The sequence below is a fragment of the Plectropomus leopardus genome, chromosome 19, assembly GCF_026936395.1.
Source record: "Plectropomus leopardus strain MGB_pleo_1.0 chromosome 19, ASM2693639v1, whole genome shotgun sequence".
Taxonomy (NCBI): Eukaryota; Metazoa; Chordata; class Actinopteri; order Perciformes; family Serranidae; genus Plectropomus; species Plectropomus leopardus.
In genome coordinates, this window is record NC_142194.1 from 5,037,920 (window position 1) to 5,059,106 (window position 21,187).

General features: G+C 36.2%; 1 protein-coding gene across 1 annotated transcript in view; it reads left to right on the forward strand.

Annotated features, from left to right (window-relative positions):
* The first annotated feature begins 760 nt into the window (after window positions 1–760).
* LOC121937852 (ATP-dependent RNA helicase DHX8-like) overlaps window positions 761–21,187 on the forward strand; it is a 46,189-nt gene continuing 25,762 nt past the window's right edge. The window contains exons 1-22 of the mRNA XM_088069673.1: window positions 761–916; window positions 1,034–1,119; window positions 1,209–1,275; window positions 2,380–2,471; window positions 2,952–3,058; window positions 3,215–3,553; window positions 4,572–4,716; window positions 5,429–5,620; window positions 6,237–6,324; window positions 6,408–6,505; window positions 7,348–7,495; window positions 7,995–8,176; window positions 8,914–9,108; window positions 9,203–9,388; window positions 9,474–9,684; window positions 10,474–10,655; window positions 10,908–11,048; window positions 11,629–11,784; window positions 12,474–12,611; window positions 12,758–12,886; window positions 13,072–13,268; window positions 13,525–13,704. Coding sequence (XP_087925799.1) covers window positions 811–916; window positions 1,034–1,119; window positions 1,209–1,275; window positions 2,380–2,471; window positions 2,952–3,058; window positions 3,215–3,553; window positions 4,572–4,716; window positions 5,429–5,620; window positions 6,237–6,324; window positions 6,408–6,505; window positions 7,348–7,495; window positions 7,995–8,176; window positions 8,914–9,108; window positions 9,203–9,388; window positions 9,474–9,684; window positions 10,474–10,655; window positions 10,908–11,048; window positions 11,629–11,784; window positions 12,474–12,611; window positions 12,758–12,886; window positions 13,072–13,268; window positions 13,525–13,704 — 3,365 coding nt within the window. The 5' untranslated portion in view covers window positions 761–810. The remainder of the gene's footprint in view (window positions 917–1,033; window positions 1,120–1,208; window positions 1,276–2,379; window positions 2,472–2,951; window positions 3,059–3,214; window positions 3,554–4,571; window positions 4,717–5,428; window positions 5,621–6,236; window positions 6,325–6,407; window positions 6,506–7,347; window positions 7,496–7,994; window positions 8,177–8,913; window positions 9,109–9,202; window positions 9,389–9,473; window positions 9,685–10,473; window positions 10,656–10,907; window positions 11,049–11,628; window positions 11,785–12,473; window positions 12,612–12,757; window positions 12,887–13,071; window positions 13,269–13,524; window positions 13,705–21,187) is intronic.

A 21,187-nucleotide genomic window follows, 5' to 3' on the forward strand; every position in this document is an offset into this window, starting at 1 on the left:
AAAAATGAAACAAAAACCAAAAATGGGGGGGGAAGTGCTCAAAAACTGTCGAACGTGAAAATCCATCGATAATTTCAGTTTTTACAGTTTCTGGATATGATAAATGGGTGATTTTGAAAATCTAGGTTTGGAAGGATATTTTTTGTCTTTCAAAGTAAATTAAATTAATAAGTAGCTAATAAATAAATAATAAAAAATATATTAAATTAATAAAAAAAATAAATACAATACACAGTCATATAAAGTTGTATCCCCCCTAAGACAAAATAAAAATGTAAGTCCCTCCCCAGTACTTAAAAATTTGACATGTGTCCCCCTCTTTGCATCATCACCTTCCCTCTCAAAGTTTGGAGGGATTAGTTTTTAATAAATAAATACAATAATAAATTAAGAAATAATAAAATAATACATAATTGATACATAAAATAAACAAATAGGCAAACTAATGCAAATTACAGCCATTTATAGTTGGCCATGCGACTATAAATGGCTGTTTTTTGTATTTAGTTTGTATTTAAACGCCTTTATTCACCGACCCCTCCCTTCACATAAATAACAAACGTTCCTTAACTTAAGTACAGTCAGAGTAACAAGTACAATATTGCCCTGCAAAATATGGTGGAGTGGAAGTATAAAGTAGCGTGAATGTACTCAACTTAACTCAAATTAATTAAAAGTACCTAAAAAGTGGATTTAAGTGTAATACTGTAGTCTGCCTGTTGGCCGCTGGGGGGCAGCAGCACTGAAACATTTTGGCTCAACCTAAAGAAGAAGAATCACTTCCCGTTGAGGTCAACGTAAACAATAAACATGGCTGCTGCTTTGGACGAAATAAAACGTCTTGAATATTTATCTTTGGTTTCTAAAGTTTGCACGGAGCTGGAGAATCATCTGGGAATAAGCGAGAAAGATTTAGGTAACGTTAATTTAATGTCTAACTTAAAGATTTATTTTTTTCATTAACGTGATAAACAGGTGTGTTTGTTTCTCGGTTAGCATGAGGAGCTAAACTGCATTTTCTGGTGTTTTTCAGCTGAATTTATCATCAATTTGGCCGAAAAACACCCGACTTTTGAGACGTTTAAAGCAGCTCTCGGTGAAAATGGAGCAGAATTTACAGTAAGTGTGCAATAAAATCAAATACTTTAATTTTTTTAATGTTTGTAGGTTGTTTTTGTCTCGCTAAAACGATATATTTCTCTTTTCAGGACACCCTCATTGGTAATTTACTCAGACTTATTCAGACCATGCGACCCCGACCATCTACCAGTAAAGGTACAGACACATTTTCATATGTTTTATGTCATAATAATATTTTTGTCAGTCTTGTGCAGCAACATTTCTGTCACCACGATTCACTTTATCATATTTTCCTTAAAATGTGTCAAACATCGAAAAAAAACCTTTAAATGTAGAATAAAGTCTACTTTACAACTTAAACATAGAATAAAGCACATAAAAATATTTTTTTAATTTATATTTTATGTAATAATATGTGTGTCAGTCCTGTTGTGCTGCAACATCTCTGTCCCTATTATTCACTTTTTCATATTTTCCTTAAATTGTGTCATATATTGATTGATTATTAACAGTTGGTTTAAAATAAAGAATTAAGTCTTCTTTACCACACGAACACAGAATAATGTGCTCTGGTTTAACATGTCTCCAGTGCAGTTTATTTATTTCATGCTAAACTGGCCCTGTTAAATTCTCTCTCTCAGATTATGAATGTTCATATTATTATTTATATTAATCGGTTTAAGTTTAGATTTAATTAACTGTGCCCCTGAGAAGACGTTAATCGTGGTACGTTACAGTTGCTGGAGAATAGTATGTAATATTTAAAAAAGAAAGTTATTTATATACATGTAATTATAAATATTTTTTTAATAAATATAATATATATTACTAAATATAATAATATATTAAGTACCTTTTTTTAAAAAAAAGACAAATAAATGCTGAGTATGTAAAAGTTGTAAAAACAAACAAAAAAAATAAAGAAAGAAGTACAGTAATAGACTATTAGCACAAGTATGTGAATATTTAAATTAGAAATGTGCAAAATGTGTTTAGTGTGTAAAGTGTGTAAAATATAGTTATAAATATTTATAATATAGTTATAAAAGATCTGAAAAAAAATCATCCAGAAGTAATATTTAAGTGCATAAGAATGGCCAAAATATTTTCATGAGTTACACACGTCACTTCCTTTTTAAATAATGCAACAAAACATACACAGATATACAACAAAAATCCATCTGTTTTTTTTCTTTCTCAAAAATCACAAAGCTGAAATGTTGCTGATAACAGGAACGATTCATCTCATGTTTCACAGTTATGAATCGGCTGTTAAATGATCTCTTCTGTGTCTGACAGCTCATCAGCAGGAGGTGAAGCCGAAGACTGAGAAGGACAAACTGAAAGAGAAATATCCGGCGTTATGTAAACCAGACGATCCTGTGTGGACGGTAAGGCTCCAAACTAGGCTGGCAAACTGTCCGCAATTTCCTTCATCGATTAATTGATGAAATTAACAGTCGACTAATTGATTAATCTTTTTTTTTAAAGCTAAAAGCAACATATTATATATACCTTGATAGTGTTTCATAGCCTATCGATTGATCACTTAAATTTCATATATTTGATTAAATTCTCAATGACTGATTAAATGATTTTTTTGTTAGTGAATTTCAGGCACGGAGCTTTTACTTTGAAGTGTTTTTTCTGTTTGTTTTTTCTTTGTGTTTAAAGTTTATATTTTGTGAAATAACATTGAATATTTGGAAGTTTATAATGTAGTCAAAATGTGGACCTGTGAGTGGAGCAGTTGGGAATCACTGTTATATTAAACCTCTAAAGTTAAAAACAACTCTTTTTTGGGGGGCAAAAGTTTGTAGTTTGCGGTGTTTATGGAGTATTTATAGAGCTGTTTATGATTTCGTCTTCAGATTCCACCTCGACACACAGATGAAGATGACGCGCAGGTTGCAGCAGCAGCCATGAAGGAGCTGGAGATGCTCATGCCGAACTTCAGTGGAACCAGCTCAGATAACAGGTAATTTTTAAGAGTTTTGCACTAAAGGTAGAAAATAAGCTGATAAAACAAGAGAGCAACGCGCAATTTCTAATGCTTTTTAAAACTTTATAACCGCTACACAATAGTAACATTTGGAGTGAAAAAAATCTTCTCTTTTTCTCATTTGCTCCTCAGGTCAGACGGGAACGTGCACGGTGACAGAAGTCGAGACACAGACAGACAAACTGGACTTCAGCAGAATCGTCCTCGCTCCAGATCACGAGATCGAGACGAAGAAACAAACCCAAAGCCCAAAAGGAAACGAGTGTCTCGCTGGAGTGACCGTCCACCGAGTCCTCGCAGAGACGCCGAGAACAACGAGAACAACAAGAAAGACGACAGAGACTCTGACCGCCGTCGAGACAGATTTGTGGATCGGCCCCCGACGGAGGAGCCCGTCGTGGGCGACATTTACATCGGCAAAATCAGCAGCATCATGCAGTTTGGCTGTTTTGTGCAGCTCGAGGGCCTCAGGTGAGTCTTCATTTGTTTACAGCCAAGAAAACTGAAACAGTGAGAGATCATTTTTAAAACATATTTTTGTAACCCTCAGGGACTGTTTGGCACATTTAACACACTTTTCATTCTTCGTTTTGGGATAATTTTGGTTGTGTTCATGCATATGGGATACATTTTGGCATTGTTGTGTATTTTTGTTTAATCTTGGAATTTCGAGTTCAGCTCCTAAAATAAGTCTAAAATACAGTGAAAATTGTTACATTCAGACTGTTAAGGTAAAAAAATGCTCCACTGAAACCCATTCAAACTGACATTTTTGATCCCACAGCCACCAAAGCATAAAAACATGACTTGTATTATTTCTCGGTGTCATTCTGGACTTTTGCCTTGGATTTTGTCATTGTTAGTATTTTCTACCTTGTGTCATATTTGACCATATTTGGCATTTCAAGAAAACCCCATGCTATTTCCACTGGGTGCACTGTCGAAATCAATATTTCTGCTAATCATTGACATAACCCAGGCTGTGATAATCCAAAAACAAAAATCTACTTTGCATTTAGTATATTGAAAATAATATTTTTTTTCCATTTAAAAAGATTGTGGCATCATGACAAAAACCTGGCATTTAAAGGTTTAAAACTATGAAAATTAATGAATATTTGATATGATGAGGACTGATGTGGGTAAGAATTAAGCTCAGTGACAGTAGAAAATAATATTAATTTCTAATATTTTTTATAGCCTGATTTTGAGAGGTTCATTGTCTGTGCTGAACGATACGAGTGTGTGTAATAATAAAGTGGACCCTAAGGGTTAATATTTTGTTTTTCAGGATTTTAAAACGTCTTTGTCTTTGTGTTCGTCTTGTAACCTACTTCAAGTTTTTAATAATTCCAAATATCAAAGTATCAGATACTTGTGTGTATTTTGGTGTGTATTTGTAATTGTGCAGTGTTGGTGTTTGCACTCTGATCTCAGCTAAGAAAAAGCTCGAAACCTGAAAGCTGACCTGATCTGTTCTCGTCTGCAGGAAGCGTTGGGAGGGTCTGGTGCACATCTCAGAGTTGCGTAAAGAAGGACGAATAGCCAACATAGCCGACGTGGTCTCCAGAGGTCAAAAGGTGAAGGTCAAAGTGCTGTCGTTCACCGGAACCAAAGCCAGCCTGAGCATGAAGGTGAGTCGTGTTAAAAGATCAGAGGAAAAGTGGGTTTGTAAAGTTTACCGTAGGAATTGGGAGAAATCCGTGACGACGATGGAAACAGTCTGACAGTAAAATGTGTGCAGATGACGTGTGAAGACATTCGGTCCTCTCACATTATCCTCATCCTCATCGTCTTTTGTTCCCAGCAGCTGTAAAAGGTAATAAATTAATTTAAGAATATTCAGAGTTATTATATACCCACAATGTAAAATGTTCTACTCAAAGAAACAATAATAATAATTTGTACAATGTTTGGGTTGTTAAAAAAAAGTGATGTATTACAGTTTACTCCTTACTTTAAAAAAAGGCATAATTTTCTTAAGTACTCCCGATAGAAAGTCATTATTTTTGCTGCTGGTTACGTTAGATGTATTGTCACGTAAGTTAATTTAATGTTAAACCTTACAAATATAACTGCCTCAAAATGAAACTAAAAGAGGTCTTAACACTGCACAGAACAAATATTACCTCAAAATAATAAATCAAAAGTCCTGAGTAAAATAATGTAAGAAAACAGCCTTTTTAAAACCAACAGACTTAAAGGAAAAAATGTGTTAAAATTGCATAAAAACTGAATTTAACAGGCAGATCAAACTGAACCAAACTCTCGAGATACTCGCTCAATAAATCATGGCTTTATTTTTGACCTCTTCTGAAAAAAACTGCAAATAATACATGTGTCCAGGATGTGGACCAGGAGACCGGAGAGGACCTGAACCCGAACCGGAGAAGAAACGTGGACGTTGGAGTCGGAGACGAAGCCATGAGGAACCCTGACCGCCCGATTGAAGCCTGCATGCTGGAATTAGACGAAGACCCATCAGAGCGCAAACGACTCGCCAAAATCACCGACCTGGAAAAATGGGAAATTAAACAGGTATTCAACAAACCAGTTATTTTTGTGCTAAATATTTCCTCAGGGGAGATACTTCTTTTTTTTTTTGTTTGTATATTATGAGAGAAGAATAATTTATAATTTGGACCCTAAAGATCTCACTAACAGACTTTTTATTCCATCAGGATTATTAAAACTTAATAACTTTTCTTTGAGTTACAGACATTATTATTTATGTCTAAGGAAAAAAGCAGAGTACAACCTGAAATCTCACAAAAGTTGTTTGTTTTTGTGTCACAGAATGAGGAACACAGACGCAAATTCTTAACCGAATGATTTAAAGTGTTTAAGAAGATGTTTAAAGACAAAATAATTAGACTATTTGAAGCTTTCGAGTAAAATCTGTCCACTTGTTAAAGGTGACTTATGGCTCCTGATTTTTCTTTTTTCTCTCTCTGAATTTACTGTAAATGTTTTTTCAAGTAAATGACCATCCATTTCTTTTGTTTATATTTATTTCGAGAAAGGGGAAGGTAAAATGATATTTTTTTCTTTTCTTTGCTCCTTTTTCGATCGTAGAATGTGTATTAAGGTTAGAATCTAAATCTGATTGTTTTGCATTTACGAAATGTTATAATATAAAATTTCTCCCGTTCAGATGATTGCAGCCAACGTTCTTCCGAAAGAAGAGTTCCCTGAGTTTGACGAGGAGACGGGAATCCTTCCCAAAATAGATGAAGACGAAGGTAAAACTCCAAAATTCATTTTCTTACGTTTTTTGCTAAATGAAAGTTTTCCTGCGTTATAATCTGTAACGACCCCCCCACAGACGAAGACATAGAGATCGATCTGGTGGAAGACGAGCCGCCGTTCCTGAGGGGACAGACCAAATGGAGCACCACCATGAGCCCAGTGAAAATAGTAAAGGTAAATACATTTATCTTAACCCTTTAAAACCTGAGCGATTTCTCTTAATTTCTTTGAAAAACACGGGAAGAATGTGATAAGCAATAAAAGAAGAAATGACCTGAAAACTAGCAAAAAAAAGTACAAGAGCTGAAAATCATTTTAAAAAAGAAAAAAAAGAAAAAACAAATAAGACTTGGAGAAAAAAGTGCTAAAAAAATCACAATAATTCTGTGACACAATTTTAAATATGTAATTATGATAATTATACTTGTAGTTTTTTCCCCAGCTTTTTCCTAAATCTACTTGTTTCATGCAGTTTGAAGCTGCATTTTTCATGTTTTTAAATGAAATAACACCAATTTAAGACTGAAAATGGTTTTGTTTTGAAGGGTTATTTTATGTTTATTTATTAAAGGGTTAAAATTATAAATCTCCCAGACACTCAAACTCATCGTGTGTGTGTGTATTTTACATTTAACACCACCTCATGCTATGTGTAAACCAAAATAAAACATTGAATCCAGTCACAGCACCCTCCAGTGGATATTAAATGTTCCAAATAGTCCCTAAATTATCTTTAAATATTCAGTTCTAATCCTGTTCTGAATTCGTTATTTTTTTAAAACAATGTATATTTTTAAAAAAGCTATTATTTAGTCATGAAAAAAAGTTGATAAGGAGTATCGGTGGTCGTTTCAGAGGATGTATATTCTTTAAAATTAGCCTTAAAGTCTTGAAAAAGTCATTGAAAAGTCCTGGACATTTATTGGTAAAAATGAATATATTTGGGATTTTTGTGTTTGTGCTGTAAACACATAAATGCAGTTTCAACCAAAAATTGTTTCAAATTTTTCCATCAGAATCCAGACGGCTCTTTGTCCCAAGCGGCCATGATGCAGAGCGCTCTGTCTAAAGAGAGGAGAGAGCTGAAGCAGGCGGCCCGCGCAGCAGAGATGGACTCCATCCCGACCGGCCTCCACAAGAACTGGATCGACCCGATGCCTGACTGTGAGAACCTGGACTTCACCTTTTTTAATTTAAAAATATTTCACTTTATAAACGAGGCTGTAGATGTAAGCTTGTGCAGCCCAGACTCATTCTCGAACATCAGCGGAACAAACATTTCAACCGGAAATTAATTAAAAGACAAAATCAATCCCTGTTGTGTCAGAGATTTTAAAATTTGGAGAATTAAATTTAACCATCTGTCGTGCGCCAGGCCTCTTACACTGTTACATTGTTAGCATGGCTCGGCTGGAGATGATTATCTGGCTTCCTCACGAGTTTACGCTGGCCCACAGAAGAGTCATAATGCACTGTGACGCTGTCTTCCGCAGCCCGAGGGGACGTCGCCGTTCCTTCCAGCCGCGGTCACTACCTCTGACTCATAGTCTAATGCAAAAAGAGCTCGTTAGGAAGTTCATTATCGTCGCAGTTGATCTTGATTAAACAGAATCGTAGGGTCTATCCGGAGCTTTACGTTCGTCCCTGTTCCTCTCCTGCACAGATGAAGGAAGGCAGATTGCTGCCAACATGAGAGGCATCGGCGCCATGCCCATCGATCTCCCAGAGTGGAAAAGATACGCGTTCGGAGGGAACCAGGTGTCGTATGGCAAGAAGACAGAGCTCTCCATCCTGCAGCAGAGAGAGAGCCTGCCGATTTTCAAGCTCAAAGAGCAGCTCGTTCAGGTAGGATCAGCGGTGAGACAGACACAGAGGACAAATGAACCCAAACTACAACCTGAGCCTGAACTCTACCCATGATTTTTTTATCGCACATGAAAGGGATAGTTATAGTTTTTATTATTATTGTATTATTTATTCTAATTAAAATTGGTGTACATTATACAGCACTGCACACTTTCTCGCTTTTCCATTTTTAACATTAAACTGGAAAATAGATCAAATAAAAAATAGAAGTATGAGTCGTAAATCGAAGCAGCTGTAGATGAACTACAGTATTCTGCGCTGTAAAATTACTATTTGAGTCAATGGAGTCTGGTGACTTTGAAGGGAGCAATAAAACAGCTGCAGTTCTCGGTCAGAAAGGGCAAAAAAAAGCCATAAAAACACTCTAAATATAGCGTGCAATTAAACAGGTGTTAAATTTTGCTACTGACATGTCAATACTCCGGTCTGCATCTCCAAATCTGCATCGGTAAAACACCAACTATGGATAAGCAAATCACGCAACCCCACTGTAACAAAAACTGTTTAATATCTGTTTTTTTTTTAATGAATTGATTTTTATTGATTTTTGAATGTAACAGCACATTGCTCTCCACATTCTCAAAGACATCTCAGATTGAAAACAGACAAACAAACAATAGATAATAATAAACAGATAACACTTGGCAAATAAAATAAAGAGAAAATAAACATTTAATATTTATTTATTGCCTTAACTTTAATTCTTTCTCTTGCAGGCTGTCCACGACAATCAGATCTTGATCGTAGTTGGAGAAACTGGCTCTGGTAAGACCACGCAGATCACTCAGTACCTGGCCGAGGCAGGTTACACCTCCCGGGGGAAGATCGGCTGTACGCAGCCCCGTCGTGTCGCCGCCATGTCGGTGGCCAAGAGAGTCTCTGAGGAGTACGGTTGTCGTCTGGGCCAAGAGGTGAGGGATTCGCCTTAATCTGCGCAAGACATTTTTCAGTGGAAAAATGTCTGCTCTCCTGTAGCAATTATGTTTTGTTTCTTCCTAATTTTAGGTGGGTTACACCATTCGGTTTGAAGACTGCACCAGCACGGAGACGGTGATCAAGTACATGACCCACGGGATGCTGCAGAGAGAGTGTCTGCTGGACCCAGACATGAGTCAGTACTCCCTCATCATGCTCGATGAGGCCCATGAGAGGACAATCCACACCGATGTGCTGTTTGGCCTCCTCAAGAAGGTATTTTACATCCTAAAAACCACAACATCTGTAAAGAATATTTACTTAGCAGTGCTCGTAGAGTTTCTTCCTTTGTCTCTTTTAGACGATACAGAAACGCAAAGACATGAAGCTGATCGTGTCCTCAGCCACTCTGGATTCTGTCAAGTTCTCCCAGTATTTCTTTGAAGCTCCGATCTTCACCATCCCAGGGAGAACTTTCCCAGTGGAGGTTCTCTACACCAAAGAGCCGGAGACGGACTACCTGGACGCCGGCCTCATCACAGTCATGCAGATCCATCTGACTGAGCCTCCAGGTACGCTCGTGTCACGCACAGGTTTCCTTAAACCATCTATAATTATTGATCATTTTAAATCTCATCCGTAACTGTTGTTTTTCTTAAGCATTGTAATAATACTGTTAATTTTTTTTTTCTAATTTTATTAATTTATGTATTTTTTATTCATCAAATCCAATCCAAATTTATTCATAAAGCACATTTAAAAACAACAGCTGACCAAAATACTGCACAGTAAAAAAAAAAGACATAATAACTATAAAAAACTATAAAAATATAAAGGAAAACTCAGATTACAAAAATAAAATATTTATTATAATAAAGATAATAAATGATACATATAAACAACACAGTAGAAACCCAAAGACTAGTTTAAAAGACAAAAGGACAATAAAATTCATTATGTATGCCCTTTTCAAATTTCAATAAACAAAACTGAACAAAAACAACAAAAATAATCATTAATCATTTTTTCACCTTTTTTTAATTGCAATTTTTTAAAATGTTTTAATTCATTATTTTTTTACTTAGATTTCCTGAAACACTACATCTATTTTGTGTATTTTTTGTTATTATTTATTATTATTTATTTATTTGTAAGTCTTAAAAGTCTTTTTTATTTTTTTTAATCAATATTACAATCGTTTTTTCTCCCTATGTGTAGAGGTTGTTGATAAAACCCATCTTCAACTGAAAGAAACAAGTCATGATTATTTTAAGTATTTCATACAGTCATGTCTCTAAAGGACAAAATACAATTTGATTTCGCTTTGATGAAACAAACATGTTTCCTTGTCCTTTGTCCAGGCGACATCCTGGTGTTTCTGACTGGACAGGAAGAGATCGACACGGCCTGTGAGATCCTGTACGAGAGGATGAAGTCTCTCGGGCCTGATGTTCCTGAACTGATTATTCTGCCAGTTTACTCGGCTCTGCCCAGTGAGATGCAGACCAGGATCTTTGACCCTGCACCCCCAGGCAGCAGAAAGGTAATAAATACATGAAGCTGTGAGCTGTGAGTGAGTTGTTTTAGAGAGTAAAACTGTATTTTTGTGCTTATTCTAGTTAAAAAATAATTGATTAATTAAAGTACTTTTTTATGATAAAAATCTCAATTTTCATCACATTTTTTATAGAGTGTGAATATGTTTGCATTTTGTATTTAAAGTTCAGCAGAGAAATAATAAAACACATTTAAAGAGTAATTCATTTCTGATGCTCTCAATTCTGCTCACCATCAGGTCATCATTGCCACAAACATCGCCGAGACGTCTCTCACTATCGATGGGATCTACTACGTGGTGGACCCCGGCTTTGTTAAACAGATCGTGTATAATTCCAAGACGGGCATCGACCAGCTGGTGGTGACCCCCATTTCACAGGTTATTCATTTTTAACACAATCCTTTAACCTTTTGAAATGTGGGCAAATTGGTTTGATGGGGAAAAATGCAATAACCAACATGCCAAGAAATGTCATTAGAGACATTAGTCAAAGGTGAGAAGAAGAAAATGACCTGAAAATTAGTTTTTAAAAAATGGGTATAAATTATTACAGAATAATGAAATTAAAGGAAAAAGTCTAGAAAACTACATTTATAATCATGATAATGATATGTTTAAGATTAAGTTACAGGAAAAAAAAAATCTTTTAATTTTTACATTTTTGGGGCCATTTTCTTGTTTTTTTTTTTTAACTTATTATCATTTTCTTGCAACTTTTTACAATTTTCTTTCTTCTCTCTTTTTTTCTTTTTTGTTTTCCATGTTTTGTTAAATTGCTTGTTTCTCTCTTCTCGTGTTTTTTTTTTTAAATAAATCAAATCAATTTGCTCAGGTGTCAGAGTTACTTGGAGGAAGATATTTTACATTATCGGGGGAACTTCAGTGTTTTCATCTAACGCTGATAAACAGAATATATTTAGTACATAATTCTTAAAAACACTCCCTGATGTGTTTCCAGGCCCAGGCGAAGCAGAGGTCGGGTCGAGCCGGCAGAACAGGCCCGGGGAAATGTTACCGACTCTACACAGAGAGAGCCTACAGAGACGAGATGCTGACCACCAACGTGCCCGAAATCCAGAGGACCAACTTAGCCAGCACCGTGCTCTCTCTGAAGGTAATGTAACTCCATCGGTCCTTTGTGATTTGATGTATGTCTGCGCCAGCGTTCTTCTCCGACTCCAACTGGTGCATCCCAAATTTTAACAGGCCCTCAAAAAATTTGATCACATTTCTCCTGTAATAGCAACTTTACACAAAATTAACTCGATTTTAAAATTTGAATATTCACTTTTAAAGCATTGCACAGCCTTTCTTCAAATTGCATTAAAGATTTAACCTGCACCTCTGCTCGTCTTTTCCCGTTCTCCGCTTGTGACGAAAGGTGACCTTTTATAGGAAAGCATTGATGAATATTTAATATGTGGCTGTTGCTAAGTCCTGTCATCCCTCTGAGATCATTGTACGCTACTTTGTAAACTTGATTAATTTTTTTTTTTTTAAATTTCCCAGTGGTGATATGTGATCACTGTGCTGTTTGCTTTTTATTTTATCGTTGTTTTATTGCTACTTTGTTTTTATCCGTTGCTTTTCTGAAGAGCAAATTGTAACCTTGGGAAGAAAAGAATATAATAATATATAATATATAACAATAAACTCTATATAATAGAGTTTATTATTTTATTTTGTTTCAATTCATTTTTTTATGTTTATTTTTATTTTTATTCCAGATTTTAATTATGACTTTGTTGCTCAGTTATTATTTTCTTTTAGGCGTTAGTGTTATTGTCATTGTGATCTCTCCAGGCCATGGGCATCAATGACCTCCTGGCATTTGACTTCATGGACGCTCCTCCCATGGAGACTCTGATCACAGCCATGGAGCAGCTCTACACTCTGGGCGCTCTGGATGATGAAGGCTTACTCACACGGCTCGGCAGGAGGGTGAGGAGAAAAGGAAATTGTGCATACAGTCTGTCATATTGTTGCAGTATGACCTGCACATTTGTATTATTATTATTATTATGACTGTTATGATCATTGAAGGATTTCAATAACTGATTTGATTTCTACTTGTGTCCGTGGTTCAGATGGCTGAGTTTCCTCTGGAGCCGATGTTGTGTAAAATGTTGATCATGTCCGTCCATCTGGGCTGCAGTGAAGAGATGCTCACCATCGTCTCCATGTTATCAGTGCAGAACATTTTTTACAGACCGAAGGTATGTGGCTAACATGTAACTTAGACTTACTTACATAGCATACACATAAAAGTGCTTGCTTTCTCTCCAAATCTTTCTTTTGAGAACATAAAGCATTTTTCTGGGCAACAACATGCTTAAAACCTTTGAGAAATAACACGTCAGATTCAACACTTGGTCAAAAGGCAAAATCCTTCAATTTGCAGGACAAACAGGCTCAAGCTGACCAGAAAAAGACAAAGTTTTTCCAGCCTGAGGGAGACCACCTGACCCTGCTGGCAGTCTACAACTCCTGGAAGAACAACAAGTTGTCCAACCCCTGGTGTTTTGAGAACTTCATCCAAGCCCGCTCCTTAAAGAGAGCTCAGGACATACGCAAGCAGATGCTGAGCATCATGGACAGGTATTCAACTGTCTCAATAATTTTTTGATTGATCAGTTTTTTTATTTTTTATAGTGGTTTGAAAAATGGAAATGTTTTACACCGAGTAACCCTAACAGTTTTACCTGGTGTACCATGGAATGGAGAAATTACTAGATTTAATTACGGTAAGTGACGTATAAATGTCACTTACGTATGGTGTATTGTGAAAATACAACACTTTGACAACAGATTTTGTGTTGTAGACAAATATTTTACGATACTGTATATTCCCCAGACACAAGTTGGACGTGGTTTCTTGTGGCAAAGCAACAATGCGGGTCCAGAAAGCAATCTGCAGCGGTTTCTTCAGAAACTCTGCCAGGAAGCACCCCCATGATGGGTACCGTACTCTGATTGACCAGCAGGTGGTGTACCTCCACCCCTCCAGCACTCTCTTCAACCGCCAGCCAGAATGGTAAGTCCTCATTTTATGACTGTAATGAAGCAGGGCTGATGTCAGGAAATGTCAAACAGCAGTTTAAACCACATAACATAGCGTGCAGGAACATGCCATTGCATTAGATGTTTCAAAATCTGCCAAAAACACCGTAATTTAGCATGTGGAAAAAATGACCAAGAAAGCAAGTCTATAGTATGGCAAAAACGTCAAAAAATGACATCTCCAAAAAATAGCCAAAAACACCTCAAAACAGCATGAAATAGCGTGCTAATACACGCCATAGCAATAAAACTTGAAGATATGCTCCAAAAGACCATAATATAGCATGTGGAAAAAATGACCAAGAAAGCAAGGCTATAGTATGGCAAAAACGTCAAAAAGTGACATCTCCAAAAAACTACCAAAAACACCTCAAAATAGCATAAAAATAGCCTGTTGAGACACACAATAGCAATAAAACTCGCGGAAATGGCCAAAAACACTTTAATATCGCATGTCGAAAAAATGACCAAGAAAGCAAGACTATAGTATGGCAAAAACGTCAAAAATGACCCGTCTAAAAAATAGCCGAAAACAACTCAAAACAGCATAAAATAGCGTGCTGAAACACGCCATAGCAATAAAACTTGCAGATTTGGCCGAAAAGACCATAATATAGCATGTCCATAAAATGACCGAAGAAGCAAGGCTATAGTATGGCAAAAACGTCAAAAAGTGACATCTCCAAAAAACAGCCAAAAACATCTCAAAACAGCATAAAATAGCGTGCTGAAACACGCCATAGCAATAAAACTTGAAGATATGCTCCAAAAGACCATAATATAGCATGTCCATAAAATGACCAAAGAAGCAAGGCTATAGTATGGCAAAAACGTCAAAAAGTGACATCTCCAAAAAACAGCCGAAAACACCTCAAAACAGTATAAAATAGCGTGCTGAGACACGCCATAGCAATAAAAATAGCAGATTTGGCCAAAAAGACCACAATATAGTATGTGGAAAAAATGACCAAGAAAGCAAGGCTATAGTATGGCAAAAATGTCAAAAAATGACATCTCCAAAAAACAACCGAAAACACCTCAAAACAGCATAAAATAACGTGCTGAGACACGCCATAGCAATAAAACTTGCAGATGTGGCCAAAAAGACCATAATATAGCATGTGGAAAAAATGACCAAGAAAGCAAGGCTATAGTATGGCAAAAACTTCAAAAAGTGACATCTCCAAAAAACAGCCAAAAACACCTCAAAACAGCATAAAATAGCGTGCTGAAACACGCCATAGCAATAAAACTTGCAGATTTGGCCGAAAAGACCATAATATAGCATGTCCATAAAATGACCAAAGAAGCAAGGCTATAGTATGGCAAAAACGTCAAAAAGTGACATCTCCAAAAAACAGCCAAAAACACCTCGAAACAGCATAAAATACCGTGCTGAGACACGCCATAGCAATAAAACTTGCAGATTTGGCCAAAAAGTCCATAATATAGCATGTCGATGAAATGACCAAAGAAGCAAGGCTATAGTATGGCAAAAACGTCAAAAAGTGACATCTCCAAAAAACAGCCAAAAACACCTCAAAACAGCATAAAATAGCGTGCTGAGACACGCCATAGCAATAAAACTTGCAGAAATGGCCAAAAACACTTTAATATCGCATGTCGAAAAAATGACCAAGAAAGCAAGGCTATAGTATGGCAAAAACGTCAAAAAGTGACATCTCCAAAAAACAGCCAAAAACACCTCAAAACAGCATAAAATAGCGTGCTGAAACACGCCATAGCAATAAAACTTGCAGAAATGGCCAAAAAACATTTTAATATAGCATGTTGAAAAATGACCAAAGAAGCAAGGCTATAGTATGGCAAAAATGTCAAAAAGTGACATCTCAAAAACAGCCAAAACACCTCAAAACAGCATAAAATAGCATGCTGAGACACGCCATAGCAATAAAACTTGCAGATTTGGCCAAAAGTCCATAATATAGCATGTCGAAAAAATGACCAAGAAAGCAAGGCTATAGTATGGCAAAAACGTCAAAAAGTGACATCTCCAAAAAACAGCCAAAAACACCTCAAAACAGCATAAAATAGCGTGCTGAGACACGCCATAGCAATAAAACTTGCAGATTTGGCCAAAAAGACCATAATATAGCATGTCCATAAAATGACCAAAGAAGCAAGGCTATAGTATGGCAAAAACGTCAAAAAGTGACATCTCCAAAAAACAGCCAAAAACACCTCAAAACAGCATAAAATAGCGTGCTGAAACACGCCATAGCAATAAAACTTGAAGATGTGCTCCAAAAGACCATAGTATAGCATGTGGAAAAAATGACCAAGAAAGCAAGGCTATAGTATGGCAAAAACGTCAAAAAGTGACATCTCCAAAAAACAGCCAAAAACACCTCAAAACAGCATGAAATAGCGTGTTGAAACACAATAGCAATAAAACTTGAAGATGTGCTCCAAAAGACCATAATATAGCATGTCGAAAAATGACCAAGAAAGCAAGGCTATAGTATGGCAAAAAGCGTCAAAAAGTGACCTCTCAAAAAACAATAAAAACACCTCAAAACAGCATAAAATAGCGTGCTGAAACACGCCATAGCAATAAAACTTGCAGAAATGGCCAAAAACATTTTAATATAGCATGTCGAAAAAATGACCAAAAAAGCAAGGCTATAGTATGGCAAAAATGTCAAAAAATGACCTCTCCAAAAAACAGCCAAAAACACCTCAAAACAGCATAAAATAGTGTGCTGAAACACGCCATAGCAATAAAACTTGCATATTTGGCCAAAAAGACCATAATATAGCATGTGGAAAAAATGACCAAGAAAGCAAGGCTATAGTATGGCAAAAACGTCAAAAAGTGACCTCTCCAAAAAACAGCCAAAAACACCTCAAAACAGCATAAAATAGCGTGCTGAAACACGCCATAGCAATAAAACTTGCATATTTGGCCAAAAAGACCATAATATAGCATGTGGAAAAATGACCAAGAAAGCAAGGCTATAGTATGGCAAAATGTCAAAATGACATCTCCAAAAACAACCAAAACACCTCAAAACAGCATAAAATAAGCGTGCTGAAACACGCCATAGCAATAAAACTAGCAGAAATGGCCAAAAACATTTTAATATAGCATGTTGAAAAATTGACCAAAAAGCAAGGCTATAGTATGGCAAAATGTCAAAAATGAACTCTCAAAAAACAGCCAAAAACAGCTCAAAACAGCATAAAATAGCGTTGAAACACATAGCAATAAAACTTGCATATTTGGCCAAAAAGACCATAATATAGCATGTCGAAAAAATGACCAAGAAAGCAAGGCTATAGTATGGCAAAAATGTCAAAAAATGACCTCTCCAAAAAACAGCCAAAAACACCTCAAAACAGCATAAAATAGCGTGCTGAAACACGCCATAGCAATAAAACTTGCAAATTTGGCCAAAAAGACCATAATATAGCATGTGGATAAAATGACCAAAGAAGCAAGGCTATAGTATGGCAAAAACGTCAAAAAGTGACCTCTCCAAAAAACAGCCAAAAACACCTCAAAACAGCATAAAATAGCGTGCTGAAACACGCCATAGCAATAAAACTTGCATATTTGGCCAAAAAGACCATAATATAGCATGTGGAAAAAATGACCAAGAAAGCAAGGCTATAGTATGGCAAAAATGTCAAAAAATGACCTCTCAAAAAACAGCCAAAAACACCTCAAAACAGCATAAAATAGCGTGCTGAAACACGCCATAGCAATAAAACTAGCAGAAATGGCCAAAAACACTTTAATATCGCATGTTGAAAAATTGACCAAAAAAGCAAGGCTATAGTATGGCAAAAATGTCAAAAAATGACCTCTCCAAAAAACAGCCAAAAACACCTCAAAACAGCATAAAATAGCGTGCTGAAACACGCCATAGCAATAAAACTTGCATATTTGGCCAAAAAGACCATAATATAGCATGTCGAAAAAATGACCAAGAAAGCAAGGCTATAGTATGGCAAAAACGTCAAAAAATGACCTCACCAAAAAACAGCCGAAAACACCCGAAAACAGCATAAAATAGCGTGCTAAGACACGCCATAGCAATAAAAATAGCAGATTTGGCCAAAAAGACCATAATATAGCATGTGGAAAAAATGACCAAGAAAGCAAGGCTATAGTATGGCAAAAACGTCAAAAAGTGACCTCTCCAAAAAACAGCCAAAAACACCTCAAAACAGCATAAAATAGCATGCTGAAACACGCCATAGCAATAAAACTTGCATATTTGGCCAAAACGACCATAATATAGCATGTCCATAAAATGACCAAAGAAGCAAGGCTATAGTATGGCAAAAACGTCAAAAAGTGACATCTCCAAAAAACAGCCAAAAACACCTCAAAACAGCATAAAATAGCGTGCTGAAATACGCCATAGCAATAAAACTTGCAGAAATGGCCAAAAACATTTTAATATCGCATGTTGAAAAATTGACCAAAAAAGCAAGGCTATAGTATGGCAAAAATGTCAAAAAATGACCTCTCCAAAAAACAGCCAAAAACACCTCAAAACAGCATAAAATAGCGTGCTGAAACACGCCATAGCAATAAAACTTGCATATTTGGCCAAAAAGACCATAATATAGCATGTGGAAAAAATGACCAAGAAAGCAAGGCTATAGTATGGCAAAAACGTCAAAAAGTGACCTCTCCAAAAAACAGCCAAAAACACCTCAAAACAGCATAAAATAGCATGCTGAAACACGCCATAGCAATAAAACTTGCATATTTGGCCAAAACGACCATAATATAGCATGTGGAAAAAATGACCAAGAAAGCAAGGCTATAGTATGGCAAAAACGTCAAAAAGTGACCTCTCCAAAAAACAGCCAAAAACACCTCAAAACAGCATAAAATAGCGTGCTGAAACACGCCATAGCAATAAAACTTGCAGAAATGGCCAAAAACATTTTAATATCGCATGTTGAAAAATTGACCAAAAAAGCAAGGCTATAGTATGGCAAAAATGTCAAAAAGTGACATCTCCAAAAAACAGCCGAAAACACCTCAAAACAGCATAAAATAGCGTGCTGAAACACGCCATAGCAATAAAACTTGCAGATTTGGCCGAAAAGACCATAATATAGCATGTCCATAAAATGACCAAAGAAGCAAGGCTATAGTATGGCAAAAACGTCAAAAAGTGACATCTCCAAAAAACAGCCAAAAACACCTCAAAACAGCATAAAATAGCGTGCTGAAACACGCCATAGCAATAAAACTTGAAGATGTGCTCCAAAAGACCATAGTATAGCATGTGGAAAAAATGACCAAGAAAGCAAGGCTATAGTATGGCAAAAACGTCAAAAAGTGACCTCTCCAAAAAACAGCCAAAAACACCTCAAAACAGCATAAAATAGCATGCTGAAACACGCTATAGCAATAAAACTTGCATATTTGGCCAAAAAGACCATAATATAGCATGTGGAAAAAATGACCAAGAAAGCAAGGCTATAGTATGGCAAAAACGTCAAAAAGTGACCTCTCCAAAAAACAGCCAAAAACACCTCAAAACAGCATAAAATAGCGTGCTGAAACACGCCATAGCAATAAAACTTGCAGAAATGGCCAAAAACATTTTAATATCGCATGTTGAAAAATTGACCAAAAAAGCAAGGCTATAGTATGGCAAAAATGTCAAAAAATGACCTCTCCAAAAAACAGCCAAAAACACCTCAAAACAGCATAAAATAGCGTGCTGAAACACGCCATAGCAATAAAACTTGCAGAAATGGCCAAAAACATTTTAATATCGCATGTTGAAAAATTGACCAAAAAAGCAAGGCTATAGTATGGCAAAAATGTCAAAAAATGACCTCTCCAAAAAACAGCCAAAAACACCTCAAAACAGCATAAAATAGTGTGCTGAAACACGCCATAGCAATAAAACTTGCATATTTGGCCAAAAAGACCATAATATAGCATGTGGAAAAAATGACCAAGAAAGCAAGGCTATAGTATGGCAAAAATGTCAAAAAATGACCTCTCCAAAAAACAGCCAAAAACACCTCAAAACAGCATAAAATAGCGTGCTGAAACACGCCATAGCAATAAAACTTGCATATTTGGCCAAAAAGACCATAATATAGCATGTGGAAAAAATGACCAAGAAAGCAAGGCTATAGTATGGCAAAAACGTCAAAAAGTGACCTCTCCAAAAAACAGCCAAAAACACCTCAAAACAGCATAAAATAGCGTGCTGAAACATGCCATAGCAATAAAACTTGCAGAAATGGCCAAAAACATTTTAATATCGCATGTTGAAAAATTGACCAAAAAAGCAAGGCTATAGTATGGCAAAAATGTCAAAAAGTGACATCTCCAAAAAACAGCCGAAAACACCTCAAAACAGCATAAAATAGCGTGCTGAAACACGCCATAGCAATAAAACTTGCATATTTGGCCAAAAAGACCATAATATAGCATGTCCATAAAATGACCAAAGAAGCAAGGCTATAGTATGGCAAAAACGTCAAAAAGTGACCTCTCCAAAAAACAGACAAAAACACCTCAAAACAGCATAAAATAGCGTGAAACACGCCATAGCAATAAAACTTGCATGTTGGCCAAAAGACCATAATATAGCATGTGGAAAAAATGACCAAGAAAGCAAGGCTATAGTATGGCAAAAACGTCAAAAAGTGACCTCTCCAAAAAACAGCCAAAAACACCTCAAAACAGCATAAAATAGCGTGCTGAAACACGCCATAGCAATAAAACTTGCATATTTGGCCAAAAACATTTTAATATCGCATGTTGAAAAACTGACCAAAAAAGCAAGGCTATAGTATGGCAAAAATGTCAAAAAATGACCTCTCCAAAAAACAGCCAAAAACACCTCAAAACAGCATAAAATAGCGTGCTGAAACACGCCATAGCAATAAAACTTGCAGAAATGGCCAAAAACATTTTAATATCGCATGTTGAAAAATTGACCAAGAAAGCAAGGCTATAGTATGGCAAAATGTCAAAAATGACCTCTCAAAAACAGCCAAAAACACCTCAAAACAGCATAAAATAGCGTGCTGAAACACGCCATAGCAATAAAACTTGCATATTTGGCTGAAAAGACCATAATATAGCATGTGGAAAAAATGACCAAGAAAGCAAGGCTATAGTATGGCAAAAACGTCAAAAAGTGACCTCTCAAAAACAGCCAAAAACACCTCAAAACAGCATAAAATAGCGTGCTGAAACATGCCATAGCAATAAAACTTGCAGAAATGGCCAAAAACATTTTAATATCGCATGTTGAAAAATTGACCAAAAAAGCAAGGCTATAGTATGGCAAAAATGTCAAAAAGTGACATCTCCAAAAAACAGCCGAAAACACCTCAAAACAGCATAAAATAGCGTGCTGAAACACGCCATAGCAATAAAACTTGCATATTTGGCTGAAAAGACCATAATATAGCATGTCCATAAAATGACCAAAGAAGCA